The following is a 20,021-nucleotide window of genomic DNA, read 5'->3' as shown; positions in this document are numbered from 1 at the left end:
CTAGCTTAGAAAAGCACCCACACGGGAGGATGTAGTCTGGGTATTGTTTCTCACTACTGGTATAGCTGATCTGTGGTCGATCTGGGATGATCTAGGACACAGATAACTGCAGATGACGGTAAGAGTTAAGTCTCTATCTGTATGTCTCAATCTGTCAATCTCTTCTTTATTTCTGTTTCTTTTCATGCATCAACATGATGCAGCACTTTATTCCATATGTCTATCTCCTATGTGATCAGTCAGCCTCAAGTTGAAGTCCTCCAGTTTGTTATTTCACAAAGTGTCTGCCTGTTCGCAAAAAGACTGTTAAGTTTCAACAGACACAAGTGCAAGGTGTTATTCAAGCTCTGCAGGTTTCCTGTTCCCCTTCTTTTACAAGCTCTTGTCATTTTATTCAGGGCTGTACGACATATTTGTAGACATATTAAAACAGCATTTGCACTGAAATAATCTTAATCTATAAAGGACCCACCGCAGAGACTAGTATTCTTTGCATTGTGGCAGAAAGAGTCATGTTCGCGTTGCAGGGCTGGACAGTATGGCCTGACTGCATACAATGGAATAACACCTGCTTCCTCAGTAGACAATTGATGGGCTTTCTAACTGAGGGGCCAGGTACTGATTATACATTTCCTACTTACCCTTCTGTTTTTGGTCCAATATGGTACTGTATGTGCACATGTAGTCATTTTAATGTTATACATGCTTACAACAACCTTAGCTACATTTCAATACACACACACAAAGCTGTTGGAGTTGGAGCTCCCTGCTAGTTTATTAACCCTTTAACCTTCATCTTAGTGTTAACTTCAGACTCAATCATCAGCAAATATCTCTGTCTCTCGATATATATATATATATGTATATATATATATATATATATATATATATATATATATATATATATATATATATATATATATATATATATATATATATATATATATATATATATATATATCGAGAGACAGAGATATTGCTGATGTATATATATATATATATATATATATATATGTGTATATATATATATATACATATACATATATACAATTTAATATTAATATAATATAAATATAATATAAATGAAATTAAGCAATCCTACACTTGTATACTTGGAAATACACTAGTATATAAAAACATACCAAAAGCATTCATTCATTCATCTTCTACCGTTTCCGGATTGTGGGGGGTGCTGGAGCTAATCCCAGCTCACTGTGGGTGAGGGCGGGGTCACCCTGGACAGGTCGCCAGTCCATCAAAGGGCCAACACACAGAGACAGACAGAGACCAACAACCACTCACACTCTCACTCAGACCTACGGACAATTTAGAGTCACCATATAACCCAAACATGATGTCTTTGGACGGTGGGACGAAACCGGAGTACCCGGAGGAAACCCACGCAGGCAGAGGAAGAATGTGCCATATCCACACTGTAGGCCCCAGGCCTGAGAACCAAACCCATGGCCTGATTGTGCAGCGACATCACTAACCACTATGCAGCCATGCTGCTCCACAAAAAAGATAAATATGTGTTTCAATAATAAACTGAGTCAGGCGGTGATAAATACTTGATGGTAAGTTACCAAAAAGAAATCAGTTGGAAAAACAGGTTGAATAATCTGTTAAAAAATAATGGATATGTACTAGAAAAAAATAAGACAACAGTCAAGAATACTTATTTAAGATGCTAAACGGTTAAATAGTTAGCTAAATATATAACAGTTTGAAAAGATACTGAGCAATAATAAATGTAGGAATGCAGACAGTCATTAGGCAGTGTTGATGAAAGTGACTTGGCAGCACATCCTGCTGAAACCATCAACCATAAATTCAATCAATGTATCTAGTTGGGATGCCTTTTCTTCAGGTCTTATCCAAGTAAGTACCGAGTTACAGCACATGCTTCCTGGTTGGTCTTTTCCTGTTTTGATGGGCACAGGTGACCACAGTGTTTCCATTATGTCATAGTGTCCCAGTGATATGTCCGCCACATCTGGGCACAATTATAGCTTCTGAAATTCACATCCTGGAGACCAAACATACTGATCACATAATAAATCATAAGCGGTAGAGAAAGAAGCCCGGACAAGCACCATATTATAATTTAACCCGGATGAAATTGTAAATTGTTTGTTAAGTTAGTCATTTATTTGTGTGGTTTCTGGGGTTTTAGCTGTTTGTCACCAAAGAGGCATAAAGCCCAGCCAGAGGTGTCATGCGATCTGTAATATTTAAATTCCAGAAAGTCTCTACTTACTTCAGACTTGTACTTTATCTGTCTTTTTGGCTTTAACATGCTTAAAGACAGCTTTTTAAAACGACTTAAATGTTTATAAAGACATTGGTTAATGACCAGGTAAAGGAATGTCAAGAGGATCAAATAGGAAGTTGTGATTGTAAGATTAATTTCCATCCAGTCATGAGTCATATGAAATCTGGTGGCAGATGATTTAAGAATGAAAATGCAGAAGTTGTGGTGGCTGTTTTCGAACAGCTCACCTCCGGTCCAGTCACACAGTCTATGACTCACTGGTTCTGGTAGGAAGTGGCATGCTGTACTCTCTGCCCCGGTGTCTTTTCTGGGGACATTTGTGTTTGTTGTCTTTGCGTGAGCCTCTCACTCTGAACTGTGCTTGATTGTTTCTGGTCAGGAGCAACAATGGTGATATAGTGTTGGAAACGGCAGCAACAGGAAGTTTGTATTACTGAGGAGAGATAATGTATCGGTTTCCCGGAGCACAATAAGAGTGTGTAATTCGTGTTTTTGTTTCGGGACTTCCTGTTGTCTGTGGATATTGTGATGCTTCTGCAGAGGATGGAGCCCAGCTCATGCACAGAGGATCGTATCCAGCATGTCCTTGAGCGTTGCCTCTGTGACCTTGGTCTCAACACTCCTGACAAGCAACTCTGGAATGGTAAGACCCAAACACCTGTTTAAAACAGTTACATAATCTACGAAAAATCCTTAAAATACACAACCAACAGCATATGTCCTCAGGTCATACCATTACTTGTTAACATTAGTAAACAAGTTAAAAGTACAGATGCTCTCATAAAACCAGTGCTGGGGTAAACTTATAAGATTGTGAAGATAAACAGGTTGTGGATGTCCTGTTTATCTTCATCAATGCTATATTTATGAAATTATTTAATTTATCACAAAATACAAAATAGAAAAAAACTAAGTCATCAAACGGGAACATGTTGTCCATTGACATAGATTCAGATGGGAAGTGAAAGTTGTAACGCACAGACCGAGGAGAGACAGAGTGACAGATAGTGTGGGGGAATATCATGTTGCTTAAAGAAGTTAAGTTTTGCAGCTTACTTACGCAATAATGCTTTCTGTCACAGCACAGAGATCTAATCAGGCACTGTCATTCAGGAGTCTATGAACTATTAGTGTAACAATTCTATGTTAGCAATACCATGTTGCTGGTCAGACGTCAAAATGAAACCCAAAAGGAGAAATAAGCTTTGATTCAACTTGCTTGTCTCTGTGTGTCCAACAAGCTGGACTGTGCATAAACCGCTGGTGTTTGGAGGAACTTGTGAAGAGAGATCCCCACAACTTCCTCATCCTTCTACAGAAAATACTGAGGAAAACAAAAGAGGTCATTCTGACTTTTTCCAAACGGTTCTGCATAAAGAGATGATTGGCAGTGGGTTTCAGTTTAGGATTTTTCTCTGTTTTACAGGTACAAGAGCAGTGCCAGTATGAACTGGTGGTACCCCTCTCTCTCCTGTTCTCCTCAACCCTCCTCAGTGTGAGCAGCGTTCAATTATGATGAATAGATATACAAGAATAGCCTGTTATTGCACATTTGTTCTATTTCTTTTTTATCATATTGTTTTTATTCTGATTCTTTTTCTCTGCTTCCTTTAACAGCCAATTGACTTGCTTTTCGTCTGCCTCTTTCAGGCTCCTTTTGTGGATTCTGAGGGAGGTGTGCTGCAGGAGGCCTACCTGTTGTTCCATAGTTTCCTGTCCTGGCCTGAGCCGTGCTGCTCTGCCAGCAAACGCCTGCTACATATCATCCAGCAGGAGCTCAGAGCACCAGGTAACACAATTGCCTCATGAACTGGAGTGAAAGGGTGTGAGGAAAAATTGCTGCTGTAGCCTTCTCTCTGTGTGTGATGTACATAATGCAAAATATATAAATATCATATTTATATATTTGTATTACATGTGAAAAATACATTGGGATTTGATTATAGTGAGTCAGATGTCCAGTTAGTCCAACAGGTAGTTAACAGTAAGGAATGTTTAAGTTATAAAGCCAAAAGTAATAAGAATAAGAAAAAAAGGAAATATAATTCATATAAATTATCTTTATAATATCATTCACTGAGCCAGTGTTGCTGCATAGACAGAGTTCAAGCAGTTAGCATAGTAAATGGTTAGATAAATGTAAATTAAGGAAGACTATGACTACCTTGTTAAAGTAATGGCAGAGAACATTTGAAACAGTCAGCTAATAATACTAAATATGTTGTGAATAACGTGAAGTGGCTCAAATCGCTAAATGCTGCAAATGGTAGGCTTAAAAAAAAGTGATAGATGACAGTGGATCAGCTTCAATGTTGGAATACATTGTTGAACTACCTTAAAGTAATAAAGTTCAAATAGTTAGCTTTAAGTAATGGATTAAAATAGAGATAATTATCTTTAAATAAACAGTAAGTTGCCTAATTAACGAGAAAGCTAAAAGTGACGGATAAATGTTTGAGACGTCCAGCTCCTCCCGTCTCAACTGCTACGCTCCGTCCATTTGAGGGCGTTGTTTGCCTACTAAGGGTGCAAACTGTCTTTTTCCCGTACAGGTATTTCATTTCAAAGACTGGTGAGGGCCGAGCAGGCTTTTTCTGCTGCCATTCACAGCTCTAGAACCAAGTAAGTTACATCTGTCTTTAAAGACATCATCCCATATGCTCATTATAAACAGCATTAAAGCAACGTCGCCGCTATTTCCATGCATCTTAGCCTAAAAAAAAAAAATAATTGTATTCTTCTCAAATGGAATAGTTTTATGAGATTACCACAGTATTGCTTTCCTTATGCATGTCCATGTGGGTGTCTTTTTTAGGACAGTGCTGTTAGTGAGCCCAGATGACGACGTCCCTCCAGAGGTCCAGTCTGTCTCTGAGCAGCTGAGCAGCACCCAGCCCTCCAACAGAGATGTCACCGTTACCCTCATCCAGCACAGCTTTCAGGCTGCTCTGGGCGCCAAACTGGACCTGCAGGCACTACAGACCACCCTGCAGGTGACAGACCCACACAGCACGCCGCCCTATCTGTTTGATTTCGATTTTGGATGCACTCAGAAACAAGCTTCCTGTCCGCCAGACAAAGCAGACAGAGGAGTTGGAGCAGCTCCGGGATGAGGTGACCAAGAAGATGGAAATTGCAGCCTCTTCAGCAGATCTCAGCACAGCAAGACAGGGTCTGCTGAGCAGCATGGACCGCCTCAGAGAAAACCTCGGTGTTCCTGTTCCTGCTGACAACACTGGTAGGACAAAAACAGAGTCACGAAGAGGTGCTAAATAAATGGAACATGCAGACTGTTGCGATGACTGAAATGTTTGTCGGGAAAGGGTTTGGTCACTGAACCTGTTTGTCAAGTTTGCATCAAACATCAAGGATCATTAATATGAGTCTCACCCTCTGTCATTAGGGACTATTGAGACTTTCATGCTGCCTTTCCCCAAATGCCACACGTGTTGTTGGGAAAACGACAACTTTGGTAATTAGCTCAGTGATCCCTTCATACCCACATCATAACGTAAATGGTCTATTCTTAGCTTTCAAAATGTTTCTGTTCTTTTTTGCATTTTTGCAGACATTCTGAATGACATCCTCCAAAATGAGTCAGATCTGGATTCAACTGAAGAGTGTTTCCTAAAATCTGAAATAGAGGATGAGGACAATTATGACACCAGCGTGGATGAAGAAGACGAGTCAGATGGAAACAAGGTGGACTTCTGCTTTCAAAACCACCGCATCTCCACCGCCTCCTCCTCCTCTAGGGACTCCAGCTATTCTCTGTCCTCCAGCTGGTCTTTGCCGTCCACATCATCAGGGGTGGAAAGTGACTTCAGTGGACTTGACGACACAGTGCACGAGGACACAGAGGAAGGGCAAAGCAGCCAACCAAAACTTAGAAAGAAACCCAAAAAGAAGTCTAGATCCCTGTTAGGCGTAGAGCGGCTCTCTATGCTTTTCAAGAATCCACGCAACCTGAACGTTTGCCAGCGTGTCCAGAGCATGGGCCATCGCAATGATTTCAAAAACTCCAGGTCCAGACAGGGCCATTCTGTACAGTCATCCACTGCAAGCTTAGATCCCCTTTCCCCCCAGAAGCACATTTGTGTTCGCAGGAGGCCAATCCTGAGCTGTGATGAGGGGGATGTAGCAGAGGTGCCTACCCTGGTCAAAGTGGTGGTATTTGGAGGTGACAAAGAGGCCGGCAGGTTAGCCAGGGCATACAGTGACCTGCAGCAGAAAGAGAGGAAATGCCCACGACTCACCAAGACCTGCAAACTTCAGTTTTATTTCGTACCCACCAAAAGGAGAGCTACAGGAAGCCCAGGACACACGCCAACTGACGGCCAGGCAGGAAGTTCAACAAGAGCCAATGTGTCACCGGTGAGAATGTGTGTCGTCTGATGTGCATTTGAATGCGTATTTATGCAGAGCATCTCTGACACCACTTTCTGAACGCTCCCTAAAAGGTGCACATTGACATTGTGGTATAGGTAAAATATAGACCAGATCGTGACAGCAGGTTTATCACTGTTTAGTTTGTTTATTATCTATATCCTCCAGTCCTTTAATAATTGATTGTATTATATTGATAATAAATTGATTTTCTTCCAATGTGTCTTTCCCAGAGTGTCAAAGGTCAAAAAGTCTGAAAGAGTGATAGACCTCATCAACTAAAGAGTTCTGCTGTTCTGTTCTTAACCTAGCAACCATAAATCCAGTTTGTTTTAATAGCGGATAATTTTTTAGAATAAAATACTTTCTGTAAAGTCATTCATCACAGTCGACACAATAAACCTTAGATGCTTTGTTACAAAGGGGTGCTTCTACTCTAATGACATGAAATGTTATTAATCCATTGCCTTCCTTTTTTCTGATAGGAGAGTAATGAGCTTGTTCTGGACGACACTTCTACACAGATCGCCCAGATGTTGGGTGCCATCGATCCCTGGTACGAGAGGAATGTCCTCAGTCTGCTCAGTCTTTCCTCTGACGTCCTTTGTCCGGTAAGTTCCTCAGCTCTGTGTGGTCCAGTCACTGGACACTAAGTTCAGAAAGAGGTACCTGTACTTATATGATGACTATGGGAAATGAAGGATCTGGTGTATTTATAGCTTGCTCTAAACTTGGGACAGTTACCTCAGAAGAATCTCTCAGCTTCTGCCACTCCGACAATTTTTGTTATTCATTGTTAAAACTGTGCTTCAATGGCTGTGAATTCAATCTGAAATCTGCCACTCTCACTTGTCACTTTGTGACATTAACATATAATTGTTCTCTTCGACACTGTGAAGACTGACTGTTGTAGGCAGTAACAGGTGTCCTCTTTGCTGTGTGTTGTCTGTGACTGGAAGGAAAGTCACGTCTCTGAGGGCAGCGGCAACGTGGAGAGTCTTCCCCTGCTGGCCGACCTGGTGCTTTATTACTGCAGACATGCAGACCAGCCTGTTCTCGTGCAGCTCTACCAGGCTGAGGTCAGAGGAGCACTGCACACACACACACACACACACACACACACACACACACAGACACAGTCAACGCTCACAGTGCTTTGTGTCTTCCTCTGTGCAGCTGACCCTGGCAGGAGGAGAGAGGAGACGGGAGGTGTTCATTCATTCTCTGGAGCTCGGGCACTCTGCTGGTACCAGAGCTGTTAGAGCCATGGGTGAGTCACAGACCCACCAAGGCAGCTACCACACCACACAGATACACAGAAACACACATACACACACACACAACTAACAAACTAATGCGAGCTATGTACAATTTGCTTCTAGGTGCAGCCAGCAAAAGGTTTGGAATTGATGAGGAGCGAGAGGCAATCCCTTTAACACTAAGTGTTGCCTACAACAAGGTATTGTTCCTGTAACGCAAACAATAAGACATACTGCATATTAAAGGTCACAGCCTTTTAATCCTGGACTACACATCTGCGCTCACTTTCAGGTGGCTGTTAGTGGGAGGAGTCAGTTGACCCAGGCAGAGATAGTCTGCACATCAATCAATATTTACAAAGCCTGCGGGAAGCCAGAGCCTTTATGTGACGGTAATTGCCTGGTTGCCAATTCTTTGTTTTTGTTGTCTTGCTCTGTGTTCTCTAAGCAAATTGTAGTTTGTCCAGATTCAAGAGGAGAAAGTCTGCTGCTGACCGTGACAGAGGTCCTAAAGAGGCAGTGCTCCAAGTCTAAAAAGCACTACAACCAGGTGACTGGTGGTTTTACACGCAGTGCGGAAATAAAATCTCACACACACTGTGCCTTTAGATTATCCTCCTGACCCTAACCCTAACCCTAACCCTCTCATCCCTACACACTTCCTCTGGCAGCACATCTCAGTATCGGAAGCAAAAGTAGACAAGGTGCAGGTGAATGGAGGAGATGACGGAACGACCTTTGCCGTCTGTCTGGATCAGGATGAGAAAAAGTTCATCCAGAGTGTGACCAGGTACAACACAGCATCATCACTGCCTATCATGTCATTACAACTACAAATACAGCAATAATGTAAAAATGGATCCTGCACATGAGCGCTCAATAAATGGAGCATGCTGGTGTTGTAGTGTAGTGTACTGCAGTGGACTGTAAAAGTAAAAGTAGATCGCATGTCTTAAATGTGTGCTTTGGTCCACTCTTAAGTACACTTTTTAATTTTCATTTTCATTTGTTTTATCTTTGCATTTTTGCAAAAGACATGCAGTTAAGCTGTACGTTTGCGTACCTGCAGGTGTGAGGTGTCTCTCTGCTGTAAACCAGGAAGCAGTTCAGACTGGAGGACCTACAAGGCCTTACCGGGCCAAGTCCAGCCTCTACACCCGTCTTACTGCTCTCTGCTGTGCCTTCCCATTACTTCCTTCTCAGCGTCCTGTTCCTGAAACACTTTGTGCTGCACCGAACAAGCCACTGGGGTTGTAAACCAAAGAAACACAGGATGCCGAACATAGCTACTGAAAATGAAAGTATTTTTCTAACCCACATTCTGAAATGGTAGGTTCGTCCCGCAGTTGACGTTAAGGAGTGTCATACTGTTATTAGAAGAATGACTCTGTTCTTCCTGCCCAACTGTCAGTCTCAATTATGTTCATTGTTTTGTAGTTTTTGTATGGAGGATTTCACAGGATCTCAGAGTTTTGAGAGACTTCACCTCTAATATGTCAGTTATCTGCTGTCAACATAAACCTGATTACTTGATTACCATTGTGTACGTTCTGTTGATTCACGATAGAAAAGAATGTCCCTAGTTAGATAAGTTATTTATTTTAGAGCAATTGCAATAAAAGTTATTTTTGACATGTTTTGAAATGAGCATTTCATTGTTTTTGTGTTGTAACGTTGAAATAAAATCATTTTGACTGAGCTGTGGCTCTCCTCCCCTGAGCTTCCTCGTTGGAGCTGGTTACACCCTGTTTCACTTAAACACTGTCATCATTGTAATATTTCACTCACAGGTGGCATCAGGTGAGAATCTTTTTTCAGCATTTATTTCACAATGGTAAGTTCTGCTAGTGAGTTGATGTAAGTGTAATTTTATAGTTAATAGCATTTACATGAGTAACAATTTCATTATGTCTTACATTCATGCAGACGGTGTTTACCAACAATCAGTTCACGTAAAGCATGATCTGTTCCTGTTGCACCAGTTTGGGGCTGCAGAAAGAACTCTTTAAAGTCATCTGAGGGCTGAAATTAATAAAGGAACAAGTGCAACTTTTTGTGGCAGCAAATCAGCACATCAGGGATTGGTTTGAAGTTAACAGAAAGAGTTTATCCCTAAATATCAAAGGATGGACAGCCCGAAGGGTGAGTGCATATATTTCCTCTCTGATAGTTAAGTGTGAGGGTGTGACACTAACACTTAGGATCTTCATTTTCAGATAATGTGACTCTTCCAGATCTAGAGTCCAGCCTCCACCTTCAAGTCAAGGCTCTTCTCAAAGGGCTGGACAGCCAGGGAGTTTCCCAGAGAGGTCACTACACCTTTCATGTCCTCACAGTAAATATGAGGCAGGCCAAGTAGCTGAGCATTTAGGGGCAGGGGCCAATCTGCCTATGCAGCTGTAAACTGGTTACATATAACATGTCTATTAGTGAGATGTACGAGTTAAGCTTGAGAGCCAAGCAGTAGCCCTCTGGGACAAACTAAGCTAACCAGCAGCAGTAGACCTACAAATGCACGAGTGATTCAATCTCGTGACTAGGGAAGTCAAAAACACTTCATCAATTTTCAAAATATGTTACAGAATAAAATGTTGGCTTCATTTGTTGGATTTTTTTCATCTGTGAGGGGAAAAAAAGTGATTTGCCAACATTCTACTACTTTCCCAAGATTAATAGGCAAACCTTTTACTTTGTTTAATCATTTTTAAGGCAAATAACTGCATGTCTGCTCTGCAGGATTGTTAAGATGGACTCTTGAAAAGAGGGTGAAGGCCGATCCATCCTGCAGCGCTGCGCTGATCACAGTGCTGGTCAGGATGCTGGAAGAGAAGCTGCAGAGGGTTAGCAGGCCTGCCTCCAGATTTCAAAATTGAAGTCTTCAAAACAACATGCAGATTTACAATCGCCTGTTTGTGAACATTTTTCCATCTTTGCGGATGAGGACAGACATTGTACATCTGCAAGAGCTTATTAAAAAGCAAGTTTCAAGATATATTTTTGCTTTGTTGATATAGATCCATAAAATACAATACCACGTGCATATCATCCCAATACTACACACTCTCTACTTCGCGGTTATTCAGGTAAGACACAACTATGTGACACAAAGCTGGCAATGTGTACGGCACTGAGATTTCTACAGCTGTATAATTATTAGATTAAGGCGTTAGTTCTTCATTACTGCTAATATTGCCAGTGTTAATGCTTTACCATCTCAACATTCCAGCCAGATCAGTTGATTCCCGCCAGCCTTTATGGGAGAGTGTATGATTGTTTGATGAAACTGCTGATCCTACCGCTGCCTCACTCAGCTGTGGCCCTCAACACACTGAGAAGCGTCAAGATGGAAATTACCACACCAGGTATAAAACATCAGTGCACACTTTTCCACCCCATCCAGTTCTGTAAGATAAACGCTCTTCACAGAACCACTTTTTCTCCACAGGCTCTTTGTATCTGAGGAGAGTCGTGGCAGAGAAGAACTTAAACAGCAGGCATTTCACTGCGCAGGAAAGGTGAGTAACAACTCTCATCTATCAATGAAGCAGCGCTTCTAACTACATCAACAGATTTTAGTACAACCACATCCCTGGTTTCCTCCAGGGTGTTTGTGCTTGCAGACCCAGATGTGTTTTCTACTTTAATGGAAGGAACGGTGAGAGCACACTTGGAGATGTGCAACTCATTCGGGGACACAGCAACCATGGAGAAAAATGTGATGGCACACGTGCTGCAGGCGGGGCTAGGCGTGGCATGCCAAAGCTCCAGACTGAATCAGGCTCTGGAGGTAAGAAAGGTCATGACGGACATTGTCAGCCATGCTAACCATCTGTCCACTTCATTTGGACTGGACTGAAATATCTTGAAACCTGCTTGACCATGATGTAATTAGTATTCCTCTAACTTTTCATCTAAGTTAGGGGGGTGGCTAATCTGCACCCTATGATGTCAGGCCAGTTGCCGTGTGTGGTACAGTCTGTCTGTTACATGGTAGCCACACCCCTAATGCATATCTTGCTTTATGTATTCTATTTTCCTGGTAATACGTTTCAGGTTAGAACTTTAAACAGAGACCGTAGACTGATTAGGAAAACATTTACTGTGCTAATAACACTAGTGAGAAGTAGGGCCATTTTCTCAGAGACTTCAATGCAGTCTGACTTCCCTCACAACCAAGTGGAGACGTCCACTGTTTTGTCATATTTTTGTCACATTTACTTGATGGATTTACTTCCGTAGTCCCCAGAGGATGATGCCTATTGACTTTCGACATCGTTCATTTTTTTGTCTGATCCGACTTTCAGCTTCACCTCGGTAGATTTCCTCCCTCATGTCTCTGGATTGTAATTTGCAATTTGAGGATCTGAATTTTTTCTCTAAGGTTATCATCATGTTTATGCGTATGTTTCAGCTCATTAACGCATTAGCATTAAGACTCAATAAATAAAAATGGCGCACATGGTGAACAGCCCTTTTTCGCTCAGACCTTCTTGACCTCTTGTGTGTTTCAGGCTTTAGGAGACCACACGGTGAAGAAATATTTTGAGGAAGTGGTGCTCGCTGTGGAGCGTGGGATAAAGGACGGCATTGGTGGCTGTGTAGCTTATATCAACAGACTACAACACATACACAGGGATATTTTGGCCGTCGCTAAAGAAGGTGTGTGGTCCTTACTCTGCCGTTAAACAGAACATTATTATGAGCAGAGACATTACATTTGTCTCTTTTCTTTTTTTCAGAAAAAAGACAAAAAGACTGTGCATGTTTGTGTGCCACCGCAATGTCCTATCCAGAGATCAAATTCCTCCTGTGGAAAGATGTCAAGGATCTATGTGAGTAAAAGAGACAAACAAAAGCTGTCACGACTTCATGTTTCTGATCCAGAAGTAAATACACAAATCAGAGCTGCTACAGTAATTACTTCACTTAAAATGCATCTTTCATGAAGGGAATCTGCTGGAAAACTTCACCCTCAGCTCTTCCTCCAACTCTAATCTTGATGAGGAAGACATAGACAAAAGACACTCAGTTCGGTCTGAAGGCTGCCGGAAAGAGAGAGACCCCGATGGCGCTCCTTCAGTTTTCATGCAACAGGTCTTCACAAACACAAAGATTGAAACTTTTGGTCTAATGACAGAGAAGACGCAAATATATCATGGAAGCTCTCCTGTCCCTCAGGAGGTCAGGAGGAATCACACGGCTCGGGTGGTGGTAATGGGGGACGATCGTGTGCTGGGAAGACTTAGCAGAGCGTATCACTCTTTTCGGTGAGCAGCTGGTTTTCATGAGCAGCAGGCTAAGTGATGTTTGACGGTTTGTATTTCCATTGTGTGTGTGAGAACTTCCAGCCATCCAGTAATGTTTTCTATGTTTCCCAAAAGAGACAGAGAGTCAAAACATCTTTTGTTGACCAAGAAACTGAACTTACAGCTGTACTACATCCCAGTCAGGGGTCTGGAGCCTTCACTCATTTCACCTGTGAGTTACTCAATTCAACACTGTCTGACTAGTAAAGACTGCGCATGATTAGAGTCTGGTTGATTACCATTGCCATTAATTGTGCACGTGTCAGGATGGGGGTAGACTGTCTCTCGCCCTCTCCCTGGGACGACTGGATCCATGGTACGACATCAACATCAACACTCTGAGAGCTGCCATTTCTAAACTGGCTAGACAGGTAACCATAGATTTAACCAGAACAAAGATTTTCCAGCCACATTCCTGCAACTCTGACAGCCCCTATTTAGGCTTTGCATTGCTCTCAGCATGTGTGTTTACCATGTTTTACATTTTGAACAAGAGAAGGGGAGTTTTTCCTCATCTGTCCCTGTTTTCCTCCTCTTATGTCTCTCCACTGCAGCCCTCTAATCCCAGCCGGCCACAAGAGAAAAACTTCTTCCTCCTGGACACTCTGTGTTACTACCTCCGCTGTGGGACGCAGCCAGTCAACCTACCCATCTACTCTGTTAAGGTGCCGGGCTGTTGTGTGTTCATGAGCACTGTAATGGGATGAAGCACTGAACATAGAAAAATTACTGTGGTATTGCAATTCATACTTAAAGCTGCACAAAATGGTAATTCCTTAGATTTGCAATGATTAAAATGACCTTGTGAGGTGTGAAATAAAATCCAATTTATTTTCATTTTGCTCTGCTGCCATCTAGTGGACAAACAAAAATAGTTAAAGCTGCTTTAAGTAAACACAATGCAGGGTGGAATCTGTTAAATGATTTTTGAGCCCTACACACACTTCTTGCTTTGATGCATTTAGATGACCCGCTCCCGCTGTGATGAGTCTTCTCTGGTAGAGGACATGTTTGTGTCCCATCTGGAGGCAGACATCCCAGAGTTCAGACACCTGAAAGAAAGGTTTCCAAGTATGTCTCCATCTGTCATTATCTCTGTGTTGACACCGAAAGAATCTGTGAAGTGTTGTTCAAACAAGCGAGGTGTTGTCTCTAACAGAGGAACCTTCTGAACACAGAAGGAAGGCCACAAAGAACATCATTGGGACAGTAATCACAGTCACTTATACCAAGGTACACATCAATACTCATTGTAATATGTAGTACTAACAGCAACATTTGGATTAACCTAGGCCAACTATACTGTCACATCTTTAACAGACCTCTTTAAGCAGGCGAGAAGCTGTAAAGGGAGAAGCACCCATGACGTGCGGAGTGGCGATCACATCAGTGCTGGGTGCTGGAACCACAGTTTGACCTTTCACATGAATTTGTGATTTCATTTACTTGGCGGATTTATTGTGACACAAAAAATATCCTTTATAAAATATGAGCGATTGCGTTTCTCTTTGTGTAGGTGAGGATTACCTTGTTGCCAGGTTTGACAGTGTGAATCCAGAAAACAACACAGTAAGTAGTTAATAACATGATGTGAAATAATGTTGTTAGTGGTCAAAGTACCGCAACTGAATCTTAAACGTGAACATAAGCTTTCTAAGGCTTTTCTGATCATAGAAAATCCAAAGTCGAAACATCAGCATTAAGACAATGGAGCATCGAACACTGTCAGTCTGTCTGGACAAGGACCCTCGCAGGACATACACTGATATCCAAAGGTAATTCATGGCCCTGCAGCACCTCTATTTCACCTTAAGCCAACTGAAACTGTGCCAAAGCTACATGTCTTGCTTTGCAGAATAGACATTTCTCCGTGCTTGGACCCAGCATACAAGATCTGTTCCAGGTTCAGTGTCAGTGAAGAGCAAGAGGTGCAGCTGAGCAAGTATCTTAACAGAGCCCTGTCACTGCCAATCAATACCTTCACTGGTGTGGCTGTCTGAAGCAGACGAGCTTTGATTTTCGCGTGTGTAACTGAAGCACAGTGCTGCACATAAACTTACAACAGCGCTCTTAGAAAACTGTTCTTTTGTTTTATAATGAGCATAATGGAATGCTATTACAATGTTCAACGTTTGGGATGCTCTTTTTGTGGTAACACTTGGTAATACATTGATGGAATGTACTGTATATAGCACACAAGTAAAATCATTTTAATGACATGACACATATAAATATGGAAAAGTAGTAACAAAGTATTAGCATTCATTTGATATTACTTAAATGCAGTGAAGTAAAAAGGGCAAGCTCCAGAAAATTCAATTTCTATAAATGCTGTTTAAACTTCTTAAGAATGAACTGTTAGTCATGCCAAGCATTAAGAGACTAAAATGACAAAATGAGCACAAATAAAACATGGATAGTGAAGCCAGTATGTGTCACAGTTCATAGAGATTTTGATGCTTGGGTTGTATTGTTTTCGGCCACATGAATTCACTGTTTGATCTCACTTCACCAGGTTACCCTGAGCTGTTAATCTCACAGAAGCTGGAAAAACGGGCTAGTTGTTTTTGATTGTGGTCACAATGTGAATTGGGTACATTGAACAATAGATCACAACCTGGTCACCATGTTTGGTCTTTCCATGAATCATTTAGATCTGCTCGTCATTTCAAAAGTCAACAACCCCTGAACAGCCAGAAAGAGACTACTCTCAGCATCAGCATCATTCAAACCTCAACTTTTTGTATAAAACCATTGACTGAAGATCTATATTAACCAACTAAGGAACTTTTTCAAAGAAAGATGGGAGATTTTTTTTTTTGTGTGTTTTTTGTTGTTGAGGCTTCCAGAATGTCCAACATTAGCTAATGTCAGTGCTACGTGTAATGTTGTAATGTTATTGGCAGGACATTCTATTAGCAACACTCATCAAATAGATTAATTATGTTTAATTAATGTTTAACAGTTTTAACTTTAGTTTGAACAAGAAAAGTCGATGTCCCCCTTCACAGCACAAGTAGCAGTAGCTTATTGTTGAAATCAGTTTACTTTCTTGTGAGGTATGCCTTAAGCAGCTGGCCTACAGGATACATTGTTGTGATTCCCATTAAAGAAAAATCACTTAACACTGTCATGAAAGGGACAACCAAAGAAACTATGCAGGGAATCTAAAAAATTCAGTTTATAACCATGGTGGAAAAGATAAAAATTCACTTTTGAAAATATCCCAGTTTAGTGTTTTAGTAGTGCTGTAAAAATGTGTTTGTTGATGGACATAACTATTGAAAGAGTTAAAGAATTACTTTTTTTTTTTTAACAAAAATGTAAGATATTTGCTTGTCCCATGCTCTTTAATGTAAGAAATTGATTTTCTTTGTCATACATGAGGCAGCAACTGCTTCTGCTTCACTGTAAGGGGCACGTTTGCTTGTTTCCACTCAGAAACAGCAGGTGCAGCCGCTTACAGAGGTCTCACTCACTCAAATGGGCTTTCCTTTCTCACACACACACACGTTGCCCAACCTGCTGCTTGAACACACATCCACGGGTTTCACTGCTGTGCTTCTTCTATAAGGATCCCTCAAGTCAGTGTGACTTAGTGATGTGTGAAGCTGGAATTTCACACAGATAGCTGCTCTTAAAAAGTTACACCGCCCAACGTGGGGCTCGAACCCACGACCCTGAGATTAAGAGTCTCATGCTCTACCGACTGAGCTAGCCGGGCTTGCGAAACAGAAAAAAGAGGGTTATATCAGAATGGACGAATCTACGTGATGGACATTGTCGATTTCACAGAGTTCGCTTCCATTGACAGGCAGCACAGTTCCACCACAATAAAAAGGTTCAGATCCCTGTCTGTCTCTGTGTGTTGGCCCTGTGATGGACTGGTGACCTGTCCAGGGTGACCCCGCCCTCACCCGGCTGGGATTGGCTCCAGCAACTCCCGTGACCCGGAAACGGACAAGCTGTAGAAGTAGAATATAAATGAATGAATGAACTATCTATCGTAACACGCTCGTATTTAATATCATTATGATGATGATGATTGCTGCCTTTATGTACAAAGTGTGAGGGTTTAGGCTGTGTTCGGGAGTATATAAACATTTGTTTCATACTCTACCAACTGAGCTAACCGGGCCACTACTGGTGAAGAATGGATTGATGGAGAATGTACAAACCAACCAGAAAGACCAACACAATTCAATTTTGATTCCAGACCAACCAGGGACCTAATGGAACCAAGGTTTAGCAACAGTCAGTAGTCCCTGGTGGTCTAGTGGTTAGGATTCGGCGCTCTCACCGCCGCGGCCCGGGTTCGATTCCCGGTCAGGGAACTTACTTTTCTCTCCTCAGGGCAGTCACTTTGTGCAGCTGTGAATGGATAAAAATGGAGCAGCCAAATGAGTAGTCCGAGGTGGGCACTGAGAAAAAAAAGATCTCTAAACTTTATGTCAGGTGAGCTGACAAAGTTACCACCACATTATTCTGATGAGAATAAAAAAGCTTCCACAAAGACTGGAATAGTTTCTTTTACACTTTTGTTAAGTATAGAAGCCTTCTTATATCATCTAATGTAACATTTCGAGCAGCTCTCTTTGTAGCACTAGCGTTAATCAGTATACCTGAATATACACAGATAGCTGCTCTTAAAAAGTTACTGCGCCCAACGTGGGGCTCGAACCCACGACCCTGAGATTAAGAGTCTCATGCTCTACCGACTGAGCTAGCCGGGCCTGCTAAATGGAAAAAATGGGTTATATCAGAATGGATGAATTTACTTGATGGATATTGTCAATTTCACAGAGTACACTTCAATCGGCAGGCAGCACAGTTCCACTACAAAAAAAGGTTCAGATCCCTGTGTGGGTTCTAAGTATGAGGATTTAGGCTGTGTTCGGGAGTATAAACACAAAAAATACACACTGCAATGATGAGGGGCTCGCATCCCCAGTTATTGTACTGATGGCTGGTGCCTGTATGTTCATGAACCAAGCATGAGAGTTGAGGCCTCGTCGCTTTTTAAAAAGCCATAATTGTGTGTTTGTTTCAACAGTTGGTCACGGAAACGTTTGTTCACCTCCTGTGGTTACTTTGCTTTGTCAGGAGGACCAAATAACAAACCAACCACCTTTCTTTTGATTTTGTCCTTTATGCTTCTCTGACACAAATGGTACAATTTGGCTCCTTTATTCCGGTTTCAGTTTCAATTGAATGACACAATAGTATCACAATCCCTTTTTGTCAGCGGTCAGGTTTCTTATATGCAACACTTTTAGCATAGAAACTGCTCATAATTGTGCAGTTTAATGATATTTAAGCAGTTGCAGAATAACCTCAGTTCCTGAAAAGAGTCAATCGTATGACAAATAACACTAATGCTGGTAAAACATTTTTGTCATGCAGAGAAAATTAGCATAACCTTCTAAAAATGCTAATTCCAGGCGGGCCAAGGCTAATATACTGGGATAATAACTCCTCTGGCGCACAGTTTGAAATTGTGCTGTTGTCAAGGGAGAAATATTTTTGTTTTGGTTTTTTTTTTTTCTGTGTTTGAAACAGTCATTATTTTACTTCATGATTAGCTCTGGCATATTTCTTCCTTCACTCCATGCAGCCTTTTATCTCTCTGTTTTGTTTGCCCCCACAGCTCTCAGCTGCTGACGTGTGCAGACGCGCAAAGATGTTACAGAAAAGGGAGGGTTGAAATGTAAACTGCTAGAGGGAGCACGTGTGCCAAAGCTGTATCAAAAAAAAAAGAAAAGAAAAAAAGAGGAAAGCAAAAGGAAGAACCAAGTCTTCAAGTGGTGAAGTATGATATCTTTCCAGACACTGTCTCAACAAACACAGCGTTTTTGTTTTGTTTTGTTTTGTTTTTTTTAAGCAGCTTTTTCTTTGCCAGCCAATTAGAGTAGGTTGTAATGAGCTTGTATATATTCACGGTGATTAGGCTTCTCAGCCTGCAAATTTAATACAGTGGAGAGCGCTGCTCATCCGTCCACAGGTGTGTTAATCTGCAACCAGCTGTGACGGCCTTTATCAACTGCCCTGAGAGTGGAAGCACCAAGCACACCACGTCAGTGTGGAGGGCAGCTGCATGCACAGTGGAAGCAGACTTTGTGTACAATAATGCATAAATGTGCCTTTGTCTCTGTCACAAGGTAGAAGGAAGCACACCAGTGTAGTTCCTAATTGACTTCAGGGATGCATCATTTCACTATTCAGAAAAGATGTTTAATCAGGAGCCATTCAAAGGACACTTGTTTTGTTGTTGGAGGCAATGTGGCTGCAGTGCGTATCAGTTTGTGTGTGTGTGAGAGAGAGTTGAAGGCAGCTGCTCAGGCAACATATGTGGAACTGATACCATCTGGTTTTCTCTTCACTATAGTGAACATTATTCCCTAAACCACCACCGCACTCATACACCATCATGTCATCCTGTTGTCATGGCAGTAGCACATATGGTGCTGGCAGAACAATCTGTGGTCTACAAAGTGGTCTTCAGTAAATAAATACAGTGTGTGTGTGTGTGTGGGTGTGTGGTGCACATGTGGAAAAGTGTAGTAGAGAGAGGAAAAGCCTGAGAAGAAAAGAAGCTTTTGTTGAAAACTAACTGCACAGTAAACCTCTACAAGGGACAGAGAGAGCCTCATCTGGTTCACTTCAGCATCTTTGTGATGAAAATATTTCAGTATGTTGCATTCCTAGCTGGTGACTGGAACCGTGGTTACTGCTGTTACCCCCCCAGCAAAAAGGTTGTGGGTTCAATTCCCATCCCTGTGCCTTTCTGTCTGGGGT

The 20,021-nt window shown here is 41.8% G+C and overlaps 2 protein-coding genes and 3 non-coding genes across 10 annotated transcripts; 3 read left to right on the top strand and 2 right to left on the bottom strand.

The window, feature by feature from the left end:
- Nucleotides 1-9,618, top strand: LOC115047828 (phosphoinositide 3-kinase regulatory subunit 5-like). Of its 3 annotated transcripts, none has more exons than XM_029509020.1 (17): nucleotides 1-118; nucleotides 2,816-2,918; nucleotides 3,517-3,617; nucleotides 3,702-3,770; nucleotides 3,926-4,064; nucleotides 4,828-4,897; nucleotides 5,091-5,268; nucleotides 5,351-5,513; nucleotides 5,679-5,747; nucleotides 5,844-6,649; nucleotides 7,147-7,272; nucleotides 7,621-7,740; nucleotides 7,838-7,931; nucleotides 8,044-8,120; nucleotides 8,213-8,470; nucleotides 8,592-8,710; nucleotides 8,990-9,618. In XM_029509020.1, the coding sequence occupies exons 1-17, from the start codon at nucleotides 113-115 to the stop codon at nucleotides 9,135-9,137; spliced, it is 2,646 nt and encodes an 881-aa protein (XP_029364880.1). In that variant the 5' UTR covers nucleotides 1-112; the 3' UTR covers nucleotides 9,138-9,618. The 3 variants fall into 3 exon arrangements, with proteins under 3 accessions (XP_029364880.1, XP_029364882.1, XP_029364879.1); XM_029509022.1 differs by lacking the exon at nucleotides 1-118 and having other exon boundaries at nucleotides 2,619-2,918; nucleotides 7,147-7,299; nucleotides 8,213-8,306; nucleotides 8,388-8,470; XM_029509019.1 differs by lacking the exon at nucleotides 1-118 and having other exon boundaries at nucleotides 2,619-2,918.
- Nucleotides 9,619-9,701: 83 nt separating this feature from the next.
- Nucleotides 9,702-16,151, top strand: pik3r6b (phosphoinositide-3-kinase, regulatory subunit 6b). Of its 4 annotated transcripts, none has more exons than XR_003841031.1 (21): nucleotides 9,702-9,754; nucleotides 9,847-10,062; nucleotides 10,137-10,229; nucleotides 10,657-10,760; nucleotides 10,935-11,003; nucleotides 11,147-11,282; nucleotides 11,366-11,435; nucleotides 11,524-11,707; nucleotides 12,432-12,579; nucleotides 12,660-12,752; nucleotides 12,869-13,014; nucleotides 13,099-13,187; nucleotides 13,302-13,398; nucleotides 13,493-13,597; nucleotides 13,781-13,891; nucleotides 14,192-14,297; nucleotides 14,386-14,459; nucleotides 14,547-14,622; nucleotides 14,743-14,795; nucleotides 14,885-15,001; nucleotides 15,082-15,219. XR_003841031.1 is itself a non-coding variant. In XM_029509026.1 (21 exons), exons 2-21 carry the CDS (start codon nucleotides 10,047-10,049, stop codon nucleotides 15,224-15,226), a joined length of 2,016 nt encoding a protein of 671 aa, XP_029364886.1. In that variant the 5' UTR covers nucleotides 9,704-9,754; nucleotides 9,847-10,046; the 3' UTR covers nucleotides 15,227-16,151. The 4 variants fall into 4 exon arrangements, 3 of the variants coding, with proteins under 3 accessions (XP_029364886.1, XP_029364887.1, XP_029364888.1); XM_029509026.1 differs by having other exon boundaries at nucleotides 9,704-9,754; nucleotides 14,901-15,001; nucleotides 15,082-16,151; XM_029509027.1 differs by lacking the exon at nucleotides 10,935-11,003 and having other exon boundaries at nucleotides 9,704-9,754; nucleotides 14,901-15,001; nucleotides 15,082-16,151.
- A 726-nt stretch (nucleotides 16,152-16,877) lies between these two features.
- On the bottom strand, nucleotides 16,878-16,950 carry trnak-cuu (transfer RNA lysine (anticodon CUU)). The gene has a single exon. It is a non-coding gene; the product is annotated as a tRNA-Lys (tRNA).
- Nucleotides 16,951-17,488: 538 nt separating this feature from the next.
- trnae-cuc (transfer RNA glutamic acid (anticodon CUC)) lies at nucleotides 17,489-17,560 on the top strand. Its single transcript has one exon. It is a non-coding gene; the product is annotated as a tRNA-Glu (tRNA).
- A 326-nt stretch (nucleotides 17,561-17,886) lies between these two features.
- trnak-cuu (transfer RNA lysine (anticodon CUU)) lies at nucleotides 17,887-17,959 on the bottom strand. Its single transcript has one exon. It is a non-coding gene; the product is annotated as a tRNA-Lys (tRNA).
- Between the last annotated feature and the right edge of the window lie 2,062 nt (nucleotides 17,960-20,021).

Source organism: Echeneis naucrates, chromosome 8, assembly GCF_900963305.1.
Source record: "Echeneis naucrates chromosome 8, fEcheNa1.1, whole genome shotgun sequence".
Taxonomy (NCBI): Eukaryota; Metazoa; Chordata; class Actinopteri; order Carangiformes; family Echeneidae; genus Echeneis; species Echeneis naucrates.
Note: the sequence above shows the minus strand (reverse complement) of the source record. Positions and strands in the feature narration are given on the sequence as shown.

Excerpts from the sequence above, each read along its gene's own strand:
- LOC115047828 (XM_029509019.1), top strand. The coding sequence starts at position 2,804 with ATGCTTCTGCAGAGGATGGAGCCCAGCTCATGCACAGAGGATCGTATC. Across the intron at positions 8,471-8,591 it reads CTAAAAAGCACTACAACCAG|CACATCTCAGTATCGGAAGC; the intron begins GTGACTGGTGGT and ends TTCCTCTGGCAG. Across the intron at positions 8,711-8,989 it reads TTCATCCAGAGTGTGACCAG|GTGTGAGGTGTCTCTCTGCT; the intron begins GTACAACACAGC and ends GCGTACCTGCAG.
- pik3r6b (XM_029509026.1), top strand. Across the intron at positions 12,753-12,868 it reads GAAAGATGTCAAGGATCTAT|GGAATCTGCTGGAAAACTTC; the intron begins GTGAGTAAAAGA and ends TCTTTCATGAAG. Across the intron at positions 15,002-15,081 it reads ACATACACTGATATCCAAAG|AATAGACATTTCTCCGTGCT; the intron begins GTAATTCATGGC and ends CTTGCTTTGCAG.